Genomic DNA, 17,633 nt, shown 5'->3' on the forward strand with positions numbered 1-17,633 from the left:
ACTGACAACCTGAAATATACCGTGTGGTGTTGCACTTCTTCAACCTCATGAGGCTGAAGAAATTTGGCTTGGCCCCAAAGATGCACCAATGAGAGTATCCTGTATCACTGCCTGGTGCGGCAATTGCTCTGTTCGCAACCGCAGGGCTCTCTAGAGCACATATGTCAGAGTCAAGGCCCGCGGGCCACATCCGGCCCGCGAGAAGGTTTTTTACGGCCCCTGGGATGATCTTGATTTATTATTAGAACCGGCCCGCAGACCGCAGCAAGCCGGCAGCCCGCAGATCTTTTACACGCACCAATACTACATTTCCCACAATGCAACGGTGACGCACCGAGCAGTAGGCTGCTTCATTTCAATATTTATTGGCACAGCAGTCGTCAGCATCACAGTAAAATTAACTTTCAGATACCCATCAAAAATGGCAAAACGGAAGGTGGACACTGAGAACCGGGGGTTTCAAACAAGGTGGGAGTCGGAGTATATGTTCACGGAGGTAGCTGGAAAACCTGTGTGTCTTCTGTGTGGAGAAAGTGTGGCGGTACTGAAAGAGTATAATCTGAGACGACATTATGAAACGAAACACGCGGACAAAAACAAGAATATGGACATGGAACAAAGGCTACAAAAGGCAGAGGAATTAAAACGAGGCCTCAAATCTCGACAGGCTCTGTTCAAAAAAGCCAAATCACAAGGCCAGGCTGCTGTCAAGGCCAGTTTTATTTTGGCAGAAGAGATCGCTAAATCAGCCCGGCCATTTACGGAGGGGGATTTCATCAAAAACTGCATGATTAAAGTTTGTGACGAAGTTTGCCCAGAAAAAAGGCAACTCTTTTTAAATGTGAGTCTGAGCAGAAACACCATTGCCGAGAGAGTAGACCAGTTGTCCATCAATCTAAAAGAGCAGCTTGTGAAAAAGGGAAAAGATTTCATTGCATATTCCTTGGCTGTGGATGAGAGCACCGACATTTCTGACATTGCCCAGTTGTCAATTTTCATCCGCGGAGTGGACTTTAGTTTAGTTTAATATTTGTTTTCACTGCATGTTACTTCTCCTTAAACAAAGTGTTGTTTTTGATTAATAGATTTTTGCACTTTATTTTATTGTATTTCAATCCAATTATATTTTAAAAATATTTCAGTTGAGTGGATGATAGAAAATTGCTATTATTGTTTTTTTCTTTGAAGTAAATTTAGCCCACTTTTGCTAAAATAGAAAATATAGGCTACTGATGGTGCCTTGAATACCGGTTTCTTTCATTTAATGTTCATGTTATGGGGATTTTTATATAAAGGAAATTTGTCTTTTGTGTCTGTTGAAAATTAAAGATTACTGACAGAGCCATAAGAAAATATTGCTTTATTTATCTGATCATATTGGAATATATTTGTTAGGTTTTCAGTAGGTTCAATTAGGTTCACTAGACTATATGCGTCATTKAAAAAWTTTTCAATGAACATTCGAACAGTCCGGCCCTCGGCTTGTAGCTAAATTTTTTATTTGGCCCTCCGTCCATTTGACTTTGACACCCCTGCTCTAGAGGGTGGTGCAGTTAGCGCCAAAGCATCACCAGTGGCACACTGCCTGCCCTCCAGGACATCTACAGCACCCAATGTCACAGGAAGATCATCAAGGATGCCTGTTCACCCCGCTACCATCTAGAAGGTGGAGACAGTACAGGTGCATCAAAGCTGGGACCGGGAGACTGAAAACCAGCTTCTATCTCCAGGCCATCCGACTGTTAAATAGTCACCAAAGGGTATGGTTAAATGAAAAAAGTGTATGTGCACTGTTATTTGAAATAAGGTACAGCTTATTACATTACCCATATCTCCTATGATCAGTATCTTTTAAGCTGAGAGCAGACTTGTTTAGAAAGAACAATGTGTTAGCAAAAATAGTAAAATAATAGGACTTTATTCCATCAATCACATTAGTAAGGTAAATATTCAACTTTCCTTGTTCTAGCCTAGGTTTACTCTCTCTAAAAACTGTTTCAAATGACCAGTTAAAGGGTTAATGAGGGGTATGTGGTTTAATTACCCTCTTAACCCAAGACACTTAACATGATAACTATCCCAGACATACATCTCAAACCACAGTGCTACGATTTCTCCCGGTTGTGGACACTCCTATGTCTGGTAAGGTTACTCAGGAAGGAGAAGCTCTTGTAGCATAGTTTGCACTTGAAGGGCTTCTCCTTGGTGTGAACGGTCTGGTGCTCCCTCAAATAGTGTGCCCTAGCGAAGCGCTTCCCACACGTGGGACAGGCGTACGGCTTGTCCGCGTCTGTCCTAATGCTCGGCCTCCCACGTTGTGACCCAATGACACCAGAGGAGGTAGAAGCAGGAGTCTTTGAGCTCCCTCCTTGACCTGTAGCCATTGTTTGGGTGTTGTTGGGATTGGGTGCTGTGTTATAGGCTAGGTAACTCTCGTTGTGAACGGCCATCCTGACACTGTCTGTATTCATGGGGTACCCATGAGGCAGCTGAGGAAGGCTAGGACGAGGTCCATGCCCAGGCCTTCTATGAACCCATTCACCAGGCATTAGACAAGATCCTGGAGAAGACAGACTTCCTGTTAGACTCCTACCAGGGGGGTCTCCCACCACTCTCTGTGAAGGCTGAAGCCCAGGGTGACCTGCTCTGTTCATCATAGATATTGTGGTGTTTGTATCATGAGAACAGGAGGGTCTATCTCTATCAGCCCCAGGCCCTGCTCCATCCCTGCACTGAGACTGTGAAGAGAAGGGTCTGGGCTGCAGACTGGATCCCTGTTTGGGGCCTCTGTCTTTTTGATGACCAACAGGACTTCCACCTGTCCACTGGTTTTGTTCTGTGTGGTGGTGGTTCGGTCCTGGTTCCGACTCGCGAAGGAAGAGCGACGGCTCCTGATCCAGGGTTCGGATCCGGGGCCAGGGTTTGTGACCAGCCACTTCAGAGGTCCAGTCTCTCCCTCCAGCAACACCGGATATCAGCAGGTCCTCATGGACTGCAGACTGTAAACACAAAATGTACAGAAGAGCAGAGAAAAGGTTTATATAAGAATCTCTTTACTGTAGACATTATAAAATGTTTACCACAGTCAAGCCAATCTCTAATATTGTGATTCAAGTACCCAATAATATGGAGTCATTGGAGTTTATAAAAATTGTCCATGTGTTGATTCAAGAATTAAGTATGTTTTGGTTCGACTGAGAGAAGGCAAACTCAGTCCCTACCACGATAAAAGAATAACCAAGTCAGTCAGCACAGAGTTGAATATGTATTTAATTTCAACAAAATTGTAATATTGTGAAGTACAGTACTTTTATTGCATAAAATGATACATGTGACCAGAATAACTTTTCTCCCTATGGTAACACTTTATCCTTTGTGTAAATTAGGCACCCTCACTTTGATAAATTGAATTTTAGAACGCCTTGAAATAGGTTTTAACATTACACACAGCTTCACTACATTAATAAACATGAATTAAGGCAATATCAGTGCTTCATTATAAAACACTGGCATCAAACAGGACAAGGTTGTCAAATTTCATCAGGGAAGCATTTTTACAGACACCATCACACCAACTATCACCATATCATATCATCTACTCTTCCTCATCACACATTTTCATCATCCTCATTTTACCCCATCCAGTTCTGTATTACATCGAAAACCAACAGAATAAACTACAAACTAGCTAATACTACATTACATGTCACCATACACTATTCATGGACTTTATGCATTTTCTGTTGGTGTATTCTGAGGTAGCTCCTCTCTGAGAATCTCTTCCCGCAGTGCATACAGGAGAATGGCCTCTCTCCTGTGTGGACCATCAGGTGCCTCTTCAGCTGGTGCTGGTGGGAGAACCTCTTCTCACACTGAGGGCAGCTGTATGGTTTCTCCCCTGTGTGGACCCTTTGGTGCCTCTTCAGGTTGGATGAGTCTGAAAAACTGGCCCGGCACAGGTGGCAGCTGAACGGTTTCTCCCCTGTGTGCATCCTCTGATGGATCTTCACCTGTTTGGGGAAACTGAAGGCTTTCCCACAGAACGAACACGGGAAGCGCTTCTCTTTGCCACCAGATCTACTGATAGCGTTACTATTACTGTCATTTGTCAATGGGCTTGTGTAGCCATTTAGTGTTGAGGCACTGGCATTGTCTGAGTTCTGGTTTAACATTAGGAGAGTGTGAGGAGGACGAATGCCAGGGAGGGTCTGTGATGTCGCAGGGTCCATGTTCCAGTTGATAGATCCTATAGAAGGTATGCTGAAGGCAGCACCTGCTAGGGGGTTAACCTGAGGTGCCACCAATCCCTCTGAGTCACAACTATAGGAACAGGACGGAGCATCGCTAGCCGAGTCTGTGTCTATTCTCTCCCGCCGCGAACCGACACATCCCCATCCCTGCAGACCAAATCTACGCCCCGCTCTGGTCTCAGCCAATCTGTTGTCATGGAGACTAAGATCGGATGTTGTTTTGTGTTCGACTGTCTGTTTCTGGTTGTGGTTAACAGTGTTGTTCCCCAGCCCAGAGTTGAAGATGCTGTCCCATCCACTGACCTCCACTATTTCGCCTCTGGTCCTGGCCTGCTCAGTGATGTCCCCCGGGCCCTTGGCTGCACCCATCTGGGTCTGAGATTCCAAGATGGCAGCCCAGTCTCTTCTGTTAGCCTCCAGCCAACCATCTGTAGGAAGAGGTTACAAAGTAGACTTTACAAACTTGGCAGAGAACTCTACATATGGAGTTTGAGTCAATTACCTGGTGAAGTTCATACAATACAATATAATGTGTGTTTTTGTATGTTAACATAAGTTGTATTGATTAAATAGCCAGGTGCATCACTATTTCCATTGAAGTATATCTATTATGTTCTGTATGTGGGTCTTTCTATAGACTATGGTACCAGTGAGGATTTCCTACGCTGGACAACTTGTTATAGCTGCTGATAAGACATTGATAATAATCTGCCACATTTTTTTGTGTCATTACATTAAGGTATAAGGGGGGGAGCATAGATACACTACAAGACCAAAAGTATGTGGACACCTGCTCTTCGTACATCTTATTCCTAAATCATGTGCATTAATATGGCATTGGTCCCCCTTTGCTGCCATAACAGCCTCCACTCTTCTGGGAAGGCTTTCCACTAGATGTTGGAACATTTCTGCAAGGACTTGCTTCCATTCAACCACGAGCATTAGTGAGGTCGAGCACTGACGTTGAGCGATTAGGCCTGGCTTGCAGTCAGCGTTCCAATTCATCCCAAAGGTGTTCGATGGGGTTGAGGTCAAGGCACTGTGCAGGCCAGTCAATTCTTCCTCACCGATCGACAAACCATTTCTGTATGGACCTCGCTTTGTGCACAGGGGCATTGTCATGCTGAAACAGGAAAGGTCCTTCCCCAAACTGTTGCCACAAAGTTGGAAGCACAGAATCGTCTAGAATGTCATTGTATGCTGTAGCGTTTAGATTTCCCTTCACTGGAACTAAGGGACCTAGCCCAAACCAGGAAAAACAGCCCCAGACCATTATTCCTCCTCCACCAAACTTTACAGTTGGCACTATGCATTGGGGCAGGTAGTGTTCTCCTGGCATCCGCCAAACCCAGATTCATCCGTCGGACTTCGAGGTTGAAGCATGATTCATCACTCCAGAGAACGCGTTTCCACTGCTCCAGAATCCAATGGCAGCAAGCTTTACACCACTCCAGCCGACGCTTGGCATTGCGCATGGTAATCTTAGGCTTGTGTGCAGCTGCCCGCCATGGAAACCCATTTCATGAAGCTACTGCCTAATAATTCTAATGCTGACGCTGCTTCCAGAGGGAGTTTGGATCTCGGTAGTGAGTGTTGCAACCGAGAACAGACTATTTTTACACACTACACGCTTCAGCACTGTTCTGTGAGCTTGTGTGGCCTACCACCTCATGGCTGAGCCGTTGTTGCTCCAAGACGTTTCTACTTCACAATAACAGCACTTACAGTTGACCGGGGCAGCTCTAGCAGGGCAGAAATTTGTTGAACTGACTTGTTGGAAAGGTGGCATGCTATGACATTGCCACGTTGAATGTCACAGCTCTTCAGTAAGGCCATTCTACTGCCAATGTTTGTCTATGGAGATTGCATGCCTGTGTGCTCGATTTTATACGGATGTTGATGAAATAGCCGAAACCACTAATTTGAAGGGGTGTCCAATTACTTTTGTATATATAGTATATATTCAATAAAATTGCAGAGTTGATTTAAAACCTGTTAACCCTTTCTCATGGGTTGTGTCTTGACGGATTTGTCCAACACTGTGTGACATAAAACATTATTTTCTGTCCTTAAATTTATGGCAGTGTTGCCATTATATCATATATTAGACTAACTTTAACCCTGTAAGAATCCTCGATCTAGCTGTCGGACAGTTTTTTGTATAGAGATCTCAGAAATACAGTGCAACTACGTAACATTTTGTGTGTCCGTGTGTTACGGGGTGAAAACAGTTTATGGACACAAATCCCCAAAAAGATTGCAAAATCGAATGCTTCCAACCGAATGAGTCACCTTACCTTGATACTTAAAACCTAAGTCGATACTGTCATTAACGTGGTTCTTCAATAATTACATAATAGTTGTTGGATGCGCATTTGATGTCGAGCTGTTTAATTATGCTGTGATATTTTCACACATCGGCATCTGAATTTTTTTGAATTACATTCAAGTGATGAACAGCTGTTAGTGATAGCAAATGCGATAAAACATCGGCACAAGTGCTGGAAAAAAAGGTGTTTGCGAGGAATGTTCTGAATATTTGTCTAATTTGTTACGCCTGTGAAGACAGTTGTGCATGGATCCACGTTGGATCTAATGTCCCTAGTGAATTGATGTTGGTCATCTGCTTGATTTACAGCAGGGTCTCGTAAGATTTAACAGAGAAAGCATCAAGGTAATGAGTTGATGTTTTAATATGTTTTTGTGCCTCAGATTGGACACCGAGTCTACTGTGCACAGTTGTGAAGGATAGACTATTACACCGAGTCAACTGTACACAGTTGTGAAGGATAGACTATTGCGCAACACCCAAGCTGTTCCTATGAATTATTCTGGATATAAAGACAACACATTACACAGCCCAGTGGGCTTCATCCCAATATGATCTGGTAATGACATGACAAATACATTTTGGTTTCCATGTTACACCTGTAATTTTAAATAATACAAGGGACTTGAAGTAGCCTACTTGAACTTTAATTTGTAGCTGAGAAATTAAAGTACTGGAATTGGCTTACCTTGAAAATCAGACATTTCCTCAATTTGGTGCTTGAAAAGTCCTTGTAATTATTGTAGCCAATTTATAAGTCCTGCTCCCTTATAATTATCCCTGATTTCTTTTTTGATCCGTTTTTGTGAGTGGCCACTTGCGTTTGTTTCCCGCTGCTTCAATTAAAGGGTGTTGCACTACTCTGTTTTGGTAAAACCACGTGTGGTTATTAAGAGGATGACAACATCTAATTCTGGCTTCAACTTGTCTTTCCATACAAATCCTTCCAGTACAAAAGGAACCTGGTTTTTGGTCGCTTTCTCTTCATAAAAAAACAACTGATGGTGAGATTCAAACGGTGAGTTTGAGTTTGATGCTACCGCTATTCACGGCTTTATTATGTGTGCCTGCATCGGCTACAGGAAAACCGCCATGCATGCAACCAATCTATTTAGTCAGGCAACTCCACATTATTCTCATATTTTAGAATGTAATTCTAATTTGAATATCAATGCATTGACAAGGACAAAAAAAAGTGGTAATGGTTTACTTTTTTGGGGGGACACTTTTTGGTGGTGGGGGGGGTTCTATATTAGGCCCTATATTTCCAATTATATAAATTATACAATTGTACAATATTGAGGTCCTTGAAAATTACTATTAAGTGCCTGAAAAAAAAGTCCCTGAAAGTCCTTGAATTTGACTTTCCAATATCTGTATGAACCCTTCTTAAAGGATGTATAGTCTTGGGCCTATGTTGTTGTATAGGTGGCGTTAAGGGACAATTTGCATATATTCCTTTAAGTACACTGTGGAACTGCAAGAAAATCATTAATATTTTTTGTTTCAAATCTTTTTGAAATTTTGATCCCAATTCTGAGCTCATTATTTATAAAAGACCCAGATGTATTTCTCCCTTACCTTGCTCCCCCATCTTTAGTCCACTCAGCAGGTCAATGCTCTCTGGTCCGTCTTCTATAGTCTCCTCTTTGACTAGTAGCAGATCAGGCTTCCCATCCTCCATGTCTACTGACTGTAAGAGATAGAGTGAGAGGATGTTGGATCAAGAGATCCTGCTATGGAGCAGCTTCTGATTTAGCAATGAGGGATTGCTATGTGTACTATGGAAACTTGTTAGTTGATTTGATTGTTTTACATGGTTTTAAATTCAAAGGCATGGTCCCACACTTAGGACAACATTTATCAAGACCTGGGCTCGTATCCACAAAGAGTCTGAGTAGGAGTGCTGATCTTTCCATATAATCCTATTCATTATGATCTAAAAGGCTAAACTGATCCTAGTTCATCACTCCTACTCTTGAGAGGTTTTGTGGATACAGACCCTGACCTAATACCATTCAGACAGTAGTTTACAGTGGGCTCACCTCAGTGAGACTGTGTGTGGTCCTGTGCTGCTCAGCTGGTTCCTCTGTGGGTTCAGGAGGAGGTGTAGTCTGATTGTCCTCCATGATTATAGTCCCCTCAGGGTTCCCCAGACCCTCCTCACACCCCTCCTCCTTCACCAGCAGCACCTCTGGACCCTCCTCCTCCTGGAAGAGAGGTGATACAGATTACACAGACATACACTCCCTCAGGTACATACACAAAGATAATAAACACACTTTCAACATGGATAGGCCATACTTGCTAACATTATAAACAGTTTCTCAGTCTCAAAATGTGCATCAGCCAACTAAAATTGTTGATTTACTTGCACATGATAAAAAGCTATACAACTGCTCCCCGGGCGCCGATGACGTGGATGTTGTTTAAGGCAGCCCCCTGCACCTCTCTGATTCAGAGGGGTTGGGTTGAATGCATTTAGTTGTACAACTGACTAGGTATCCCCCTTTCTCTTTCTTTATATTCTAGCTGGTCCGATCAGAAAACCTGGCACATGTTATCCTTACGCGAATCTCACAAGGTGGCAGTGATTATTTCCTGTAACAAATTTCACATCATCCTATCAAAGACCTTAGACTTTTTATCCACAAACAAATGGCATTAATTAAAATAGGTCAATTTGGCCACCAGAGGGATTATTTTAAAACCTACAAATTCAAGGTTATTTTGTTCCACTAGGTCTAGGTCTGTAAAGTGTTGTGTCCCAATATTGCATGATGATGCATCCTTGACTAGGCTACTACCTCGCATATATGACCAAAAAGTTTTTGCCTATCCAATTCACATATATTAATGTGCTTTCATAGCACTAAAGATGTAGGAGGATTATACAAGTTATATTCGCGTACATCGTAAAAAAAAGTTGAAGATGCTCGTGGTCTTCTTGTCAAATTGCTGTAATTTCCTCTTGACTGCCATCACTAATTGGTGGCGTGATAAACCCAGAGACGGAGAGAGATGATGGCCGCGAGCTTCGATCCCCCTCGGGAGAAAGTTTTTATTAGAGGAAAAAACGCTCCACTGTTGGTCCTCGAGTCAAAAATAATGCATGTGACAAAGTTGATCATTATAAATGCATATAAAAAGGTTGTAGGCCTACATTTAAGTGGACACGTCTGTGTAATAGCTTATGCAATATCTTTGTCTGAAAGGCTGAAGAAAGACGTAGCTACTTATTAAATTCATTCTTAATCTTCAAGCTGTTGGCTGCAATTCCCTTCACACTCTACATTTCAAAGGGAAAAAAGTTTGAAACGCTCTACACTATATGACCAGCCAGTTAAACGCATGTGATCTAGTTGCTTTGATTATCAGAATGCTTTCACAGAGAGGAAGAGGCGAATCTTTGGGTTTAATGAACAAGTGTTGGATCACGTCCAACTACATGGACAATTTTAATTGGCTAACCCTCTTATCACGTGCAAGTTAATCAACAATGTTATTTGGCTGATGCACATTTTGAGACAGAGAAACAGTTTAACTTAAACTTTTTCTCATGTTAGCAAGTATGACGCCGGAGTGTTTACCCATCCCCACTAGGTTTGAGTCCTATACTGTAGTTACAGAATGACTTCATTGTCGTTAAACCCATCATGGTGGACATAAATATGATGTTGTGGGTAAATATAAGTCAGCTATGACAAGTCAAAAGTCATTCAAACGTGACTAAACTATTTTGGTAAGTGTATTGGTTATAAAGCACTGTGTGTATGCAGATCATATGTAATGTATGTTAAAATAAGTCTCAATGAAAGTCTTAGAATGAAAAGTCCCATTTTGTGTTTATTAAAACGTTAATACACAACATGATAACCACACAACGTCTCAACTAAAAATCTGCATGAACCTGATGAACTGAATTAATTTTCAAATTAAAACTATATCTGGCGAAAAAAATTAGGTAGTTGAATGGAAGTAATGAAATAGGCATTTTTTAACATCATAGCCTACACAGTACAAACACAATGTGTAAAATACCTTTTTGGCGTATACAGTTCCAGTCAAAAGTTTGGACACACCTACTCATTCAAGGGTTTTTCTTTATTTGTACTATTTTCTACATTGCAGAATAATAGTGAAGACATCACAACTATGAAATAACCCAAAAAGTGTTTAACAAATCAAAATATATTTTAGATTCTTCAAAGTAGCAACCTCTTCGCACACTCTTGGCCTTTTCTCAATCAGCTTCATGAGGTAGTCACCTGGAATGCATTTCAATTAACAGGTGTGCCTTAAGTTGATTTGTGGAATTTCTTTCCTTCTTAATGCGTTTGAGCCAGTCAGATGTGTTGTGACAAGGTAGGGGTGTTATACAGAAGATAGCCCTATTTGGTAAAAAAACAAGTCCATATTATGGCATGAACAGCTCAAATAAGCAAAAAGAAACGACAGTCCATCATTACTTTAAGACACGAAGGTCAGTCACTCCGTAAAACTTTTAAAGTTCCTTCAAGTGCAGTCTCAAAAACCATCAAGTGCCATCATGAAATTGGCTCTCATGAGGATTGCCAGGAAAGGAAGACCCAGAGTTACCTCTGCTGCAGAGGATAAGTTCATTAGTTACCAGCCTCAGAAATTGCAGCCTAAATAAATGCTTCACAGAGTTCAAGTAACAGACACATCTCAACATCAACTGTTCAGAGGAGACTGAGTGAATCAGGCCTTTATGGTTGAATTGCTGCAAAGAAACCACTACTAAAGGACACCAATAAGAAGAAGACTTGCTTGGGCCAAGAAACACGAGAATGGACATTAGACCGGTGGAAATCTTTCCTTTGGTCTGATGAGTCCAAATGTGAGATTTTTGGTTCCAACCGCCATGTCTTTGAGACGCAGAGTAGGTGAATGGATGATTTCTGCATGTGTGGTTCCCACCGTGAAGCATGGACTAGGAGATGTGATGGTGCTTTGCTGGTGACACTGTCTGTGATTTATTTAAAATTCAAGGCACAATTAACCAGTATGGCTACCACAGCATTTTGCAGCGATACGCCATCATCTAATTTGTGCATAGTGGGACTATCATTTGTTTTTCAACAGACAAGGACCCCAAACACACCTACAGGCTGTGTAAGGGCTATTTGATCAAGGAGAGTGATGGAGTGCTGCATCAGATGTCCTGGCCTCCACAATCACCTGACAACTCAATTGAGTTGGTTTGGGATGAGTTGGACCGCAGAGTGAAGGAAAAGCAGCCAACAAGTGCTCAGCATATGTGGGAACTCCTTCAAGACCATTGGAAAAGCATTCCTCATGAAGCTGGTTGAGAGAATGCCAAGAGTGTGCAAAGTTGTCGTCAAGGCAATTTTTTAAATCATTTTTATTTAACTACAAAAGTCAGTTAAGAACAAATTCTTATTTACAATGACGGCCTACTCCGGCCAAACCCGGACGATGCTGGGCCAATTGTGCGCTGTCCTATGGGACTCCCAATCACAGCCAGATGTGATACAGCCTGGACTCGAACCAGGGACTGCAGTGACACCTCTTGCACTGAGATGCAGTGCCTTAGACCGCTGCGCCACTCAGGACAGACAGATTCCACAAATTCAGTTTTGAAATGCATTCCAGGTGACTACCTCATGAAACTGGTTGAGAGAATGGCAAGACTGCGCAAGGCTGTCATCAAGGCAAAGGGTGACTAATTTGAAGAATCTCAAATATATTTTGATTCGTTTAACACTTTTCTGGTTACTACATGATTCCATGTAGTAACATGTGTTACTTCATAGTTTTGATGTCTTCACTATTATTCTACAATGTAGAAAATAGTCTAAATAAATAAAAAACTTGGAATGAGTAGGTGTCCAAACTGTTTGACTGGTACGTCAAACACACACACACACACACACACACACACACACACACACACACACACACACACACACACACACACACACACACACACACACACACACACACACTTTATCCTGATTTTTACTCAAGTCTTTCTATTCTTTTACTTGTATATTCATTGTTCCTGTCAATATTGCTCAAATTCAGTACATTGGATTGGGAATAATTGATGGACAGCAATATTCAAACATTGTCTCAGATTTAAGTCAGGATCACTCAACACCTCTTGGAAAGTCATTCTGGTGTGTATTTGGCATTAAAATGTGTATAATTTGTGAAGAATACAACTGTTCCAGGGTTAGGTGTTGCCACCACAATACTTTAACTTTCTAAATCCGAATTAATCCCTTTTTAGACTTAATTTTAAGGCAGCAAAATGTGAAGACTGTGCAAGGTGTGTGTAGACTTTCACTAGGCACTGTATATCACACAATGTATAGATGCAATATTCTACCCAGTAATATTCTATACTGAAATCTGTTACTCCAAATGCATCGGTGGATATGTTTTGCTGACAACAAAGAAAATTAATCTTTGTCTTTAATGCAGGGTTTGATCTAAACCTCAGAAGCTATCGAGCAGAATGGTTACTTTCTATGTTATAGACTGGAATGGTAATTCTGCCAGTGTATCCTGAGATAGCTCCTCTCTGAGAACCTCTTCCCGCAGTGAGTACAGGCGAATGGCCTCTCTCCCATGTGGACCTTCATGTGCATCTTCAGATGGTCCTGGCGGGAGAACCTCTTCTCACACTGGGTGCAGCTGTAGGATTTCTCCCCTGTATGCCTCCTCTGGTGCCTCTTCAGAATGCAAGCCTGGGCTAAGTGCATGTAACTCTGAATACAGCTGAAGGATTTCACCCCTGTGTGGACCCTCTGGTGGATCCCCACCCAATGAAGGCAGCTAAAGCCTTTGTTACAGAACATGCAGAGGAACCGTTTCTCTTTACTACCCCCTGATGTTGCGCGACCTCCCTGAGCCTGGGCTCGAGCTCTGTCATTTGAGTTCAAAACCTGATCGAAAAGGACACGGCCGTGTGAATCGGAAAGTGCCATCGGCATGAACACTGGATCGCGATCCCTGAACGCATGTACAGGGGAGTGGGTCGTGACATTTGGATTTGTCTCAAAGCTTCCCCTGTAATCTAAGAAATATTTGCAGTGAGTGTCCGTCTCCTAGGTGACTATCTGCATTCCATGTGGGAGGAGCGTCACCCTCCACTTTCAAAGTCATCTCATCTACCAAAGACTACAACCTACCCTTTCAAATCTAGGCACCCTTCAGAGTATACAATACTATTGTACCAGTTCCATTCTCCTCTAGACAGATCATTCTGTGTGTCTAAACCCCACAGGCATGTTGCCAGAGTCCATCTCTGTAGTGTAAGAACAAGATAGATCATCAACACTAGTGTCTAACGCCTCACCATCTCCAGGGGAATGAACTGTCCTCTGGCTCTGGTGAAATACCGGTAAATACTCTGAGCTGGGAACAGGACAGCCTAGTGGCCCCAGACTCAGTCTTTATGGGTCTGATCTGTGGTCAGATTCTGTGTGTTACAGTTAAAGTCTTGGTGTCTGTCTCTGACTTAAGGACGGCATTCCACGTTCCACTGACCTCCGTGATGCTGTGCCATGTCTTGGCCTGGGGCGCGTTGGGGGTGGATAGGTCCTCTGTGGCTACAGGGGGCGCCACTCCAGACGCTGCTCCAGTCTGGATGTCAATGCTGTGTTGTGGGTCCTCCTCTCCTCCAGTCCTCTCCTGCTTGACCCCAGGACCTGCATCCTCTGCATCTGCAGACTGACATAAGAAGAGAGGAGGTTATTACCAGGAATGGGAGAGGTTATTTGAATATCTGAATGGAGGTTAGTATTCGAATACTTGCAACAGTATTCATTTTGGAATGAAAAAAATCATAGGCCTATTTTAACTATGAAAAGGCTTTGTCTCAATTAAATACAATTATAATTATTTGAATAGTGAAAATATTTCAAATGCCCATCCCCAGTTATTACCGGTATCATGAGTAGAATTGGATAACAATGTAATATTGAAGTCTCACAGATAAATGAGGATGTAAGCAAGTGAACAGCTGAGGGGAGCCTTTCTGAAATAAACTGGACACATTTGATGTACTGTAATTTTGATGTAATACTATCACACTAACCTCTATCACGATAATGTGCTGGGTTGAGTTTCCACTCCCCTCATCAACAGTGATTGGTTGGTCATCTCTCCATGTATTGTGTCCCGCTGGCTTCACAATGCTTCTGTAGCCTTCAGTGAGATGTCCTTCACCTGGGAGAGTGATTGGGGGAAAAGAGGCGGTTAGGTTAGCTACTGTCAATGCTATATTGTACACTATTGACAGTTTTGTCACTGTCTAGAATTGGCTAGAATGCAAGGTAACACTTCTCAACTTCTTAATATACTATTTATTGATCAATGTATAGTGTTCCATGTATCACATTGTTTTCATTGAGTAAAAAATAGGAAATGCAGTAAATCAATAATCAGATGAGTCTGGTTCGAAATGATCATGTGTCTTTGCGCAAGATAGCTAATTAATTGGGGGAATTATTGCTTATTATTCAAAAACTGACCAAGACACAATTCTGGCTAACACATCTGAACACGTGCAGAGGGTAGCCAGCAGATCATATCTGCTTATTTACAGCTGCACTAGGATTTGACAGACTTCCTGTGTAGATTAAGACATGTGGAGCCGGAGTGAGATATGGTTTAGAAAATGTACTTCTATTGAGAACTGCTTTGGACACTCTTGTCCCATTATCCCAACTGTTACACAGAGAATATTGAAGAGTGATAGTGAGAGTGCTAAACTGCCATGTTTGTCCTCATGCTAGCTAACAGTAGCCATTATGGAATGGCGTTGAACAACAAAGGAGCTGATTGGCTGACACTGCCATTCCCAAAATGGCCGCTGTGGTTTCTGCTACCTAGCATGATAACGAACAGTCCAGTTTTCCAGAAAAACTAGCAGTCTTTCAATTCTCTCAGTGTAACAGTTGGGATAATTGGACAATTCAGAATACAAAGCATTTTTTAATCCCTGGATTGAGGTATGCTTTCTGAGCCATGTCTCGCCCCGGCTCCGTTGTTTTAATCTACTCAGAAAATATGGCTGACCTAGACCTAGTGCAGCTGCAAGCAAGCTGGTCGGATCTGCTGGCTAATGCAGAGTAATGGGGCTACAGGCATGAACAGGCGGCCTTTTGTCAAATGTACCTCTTGCTATTCTGTATCGGTCGACGACTTTGACACTACTTGGACGACTAGCGAGGACACGCTCTCGTATTGTCCTCTCTGCCCGCTCCCGTGCCACCTTCAGTTCCAGTAACTGTAGTTTCCTCCGTAATCCCCTGTTTTCTTTCTGGCTTTGAGTTATTTCTAAACGAAACACTGCATAGTCGTCATCTACGAGTTTACAGATCTCTGCCACGGCCGCATTCGCTAGCACCTCCATGACGGAGGCTATTTGAGTGTGAAAAACCATACAATTACTGTTAGCCATTATTGTTAGCTAAGGTTAGCAGCTAGCTTGCTAGCGTTACCTAGATAACATAAATCAACCAAGTCTCGTCTCCAACGCGAATTAAAGACTACCTGAGGTTAGTATGTGATACTGTCTAGTTAAATGAGTCATATTGTGAGTTCCATGATGTTAATAAACATCTAAATAACCCATACAAATTCAAAAGAGGAAATTGTTCTTGGTAACGGTAACTGGTAACTTCCGTTAACTTCTTTGATTTTATGACGGTTCGCAAACAACTGTTAGGGGTGCATGCCGCCACCTATTGTATGGGTGGTAAACTACGGGTTAAAACCGACATACAAAGTAAAAAATAAAACTCCCCCTCCTTCAGTCACATTACAATTTAAATCACATCCCAACACAGGCTCAGGAGTCTGTTAGGGCAGTATCTTCGTTGATAGGGTTACTTGTACTGCCTCTTCTGTCAAATCCCTGAGTCCCACAAAAAACGTTCAGCTGCACTTAAAATTATGCCAATTTAGTCCTATTTCTTCTCCGTTTGTGCTGTGCAGTTAATGACCATTGCAATAAATGCTACAAAGCACACATTTTTACACACACATTCACTGATGCACGCATCTACAGCTCTACTCGTTCCTTCAACTCTTCTCACCGCCTCCAGGTAGGACACACGCTGGACAGTCCAATTCTGTCTTGTTCGATCCGGGTGCATCTAACCTCCACTAGCATTCGATACTCTTCCTGTCTGCATACACTTGACACCGTACCAAATATTTAGCATGTAGGCTCTTAAAGGGTATCTCACATAGCCCAACTTTACATGAGGGAGAGATTGTGGATTAAGTGTATTTCTTCATTAAATCTACCATACGGGTCAGTCAACCTGCTCCAATAACTCCACCTACTTCCTCAGGTATTAAATCTGTACACACTTTATGCGCCATCCCAGATATAATCCTGTTGATAGGTGCTCTGCTTTGAAGATCCATACACAAAACATTCCACTCATATCTTCTTGAGACACAATGCACACCTCTTCTACTCTGCAGACACACAAAAAATCAAAATAAACCCACTTCTTGTGACTCTGACACCACTTCACCTAACCCATTCCATGACATCTATTGAGACTTAAAACAGATTTCCAAAACACTCACTCAGACTAAAGACGAGTCTAAGGGTTTCCACGACAACTTTACTTCTGTGGTTTCCTTCCTTTTTCGCCACAAACCCACTCATCCTCACTGTCATGACTTTCCATACTCGGACCACTTGCGTTTACACTGAACAGAAAGGATCTATATTAAAGATGAGACCCTGAAGAAGACAGACCTCCTAGTCTCCCACTACTCTCTGTGAAGGCTGAAGCCCAGGGTGACCTGCTCTGTTCATCATGGATACAGTGGTGTTTGTATCATAGGAAACGGAGGGTCTATCTCTATCAGCTCCAGGCCCTGCTTCATCCCTGCACTGAGACTGTGAAGAGAAGGGTCTGGGCTGCAGACTGGATCCCTGACTGGACCATCCATCTCTCTGATGACCACCAGGACTGAGGTTGTTCAGCCCACCTGTCCACTGGTTGTGTTCTGTGTGGTGGTGGAGTTTTTGTCCC

General features: G+C 42.5%; 1 protein-coding gene across 2 annotated transcripts; it reads right to left on the reverse strand.

Annotated features, from left to right (window-relative positions):
* Window positions 1–1,899: 1,899 nt before the first annotated feature.
* LOC111958441 (uncharacterized) lies at window positions 1,900–16,282 on the reverse strand. 2 transcript variants are annotated; one of them, XM_070437180.1, is made up of 7 exons: window positions 15,751–16,282; window positions 14,669–14,799; window positions 14,119–14,301; window positions 8,625–8,789; window positions 8,161–8,272; window positions 4,554–4,678; window positions 1,900–2,999 (listed from the first exon to the last, which is right to left on the reverse strand). In XM_070437180.1, exons 1-7 carry the CDS (start codon window positions 16,034–16,036, stop codon window positions 2,106–2,108), a joined length of 1,896 nt encoding a protein of 631 aa, XP_070293281.1. In that variant the 5' UTR covers window positions 16,037–16,282; the 3' UTR covers window positions 1,900–2,105. The 2 variants fall into 2 exon arrangements, with proteins under 2 accessions (XP_070293281.1, XP_023835467.1); XM_023979699.2 differs by lacking the exon at window positions 1,900–2,999 and having other exon boundaries at window positions 3,253–4,678.
* Between the last annotated feature and the right edge of the window lie 1,351 nt (window positions 16,283–17,633).

The sequence above is a fragment of the Salvelinus sp. IW2-2015 genome, linkage group LG34 (assembly GCF_002910315.2).
Source record: "Salvelinus sp. IW2-2015 linkage group LG34, ASM291031v2, whole genome shotgun sequence".
Taxonomy (NCBI): Eukaryota; Metazoa; Chordata; class Actinopteri; order Salmoniformes; family Salmonidae; genus Salvelinus; species Salvelinus sp. IW2-2015.

Coding starts and splice junctions, on each gene's coding strand:
- LOC111958441 (XM_070437180.1), bottom strand. CDS start 16,036: ATGGCTAACAGTAATTGTATGGTTTTTCACACTCAAATAGCCTCCGTC. Junction 14,800..15,750: donor CCGATACAGAATAGCAAGAG/GTACATTTGACA, acceptor TCACTCTCCCAG/GTGAAGGACATCTCACTGAA. Junction 14,302..14,668: donor AGCACATTATCGTGATAGAG/GTTAGTGTGATA, acceptor TTCTTATGTCAG/TCTGCAGATGCAGAGGATGC.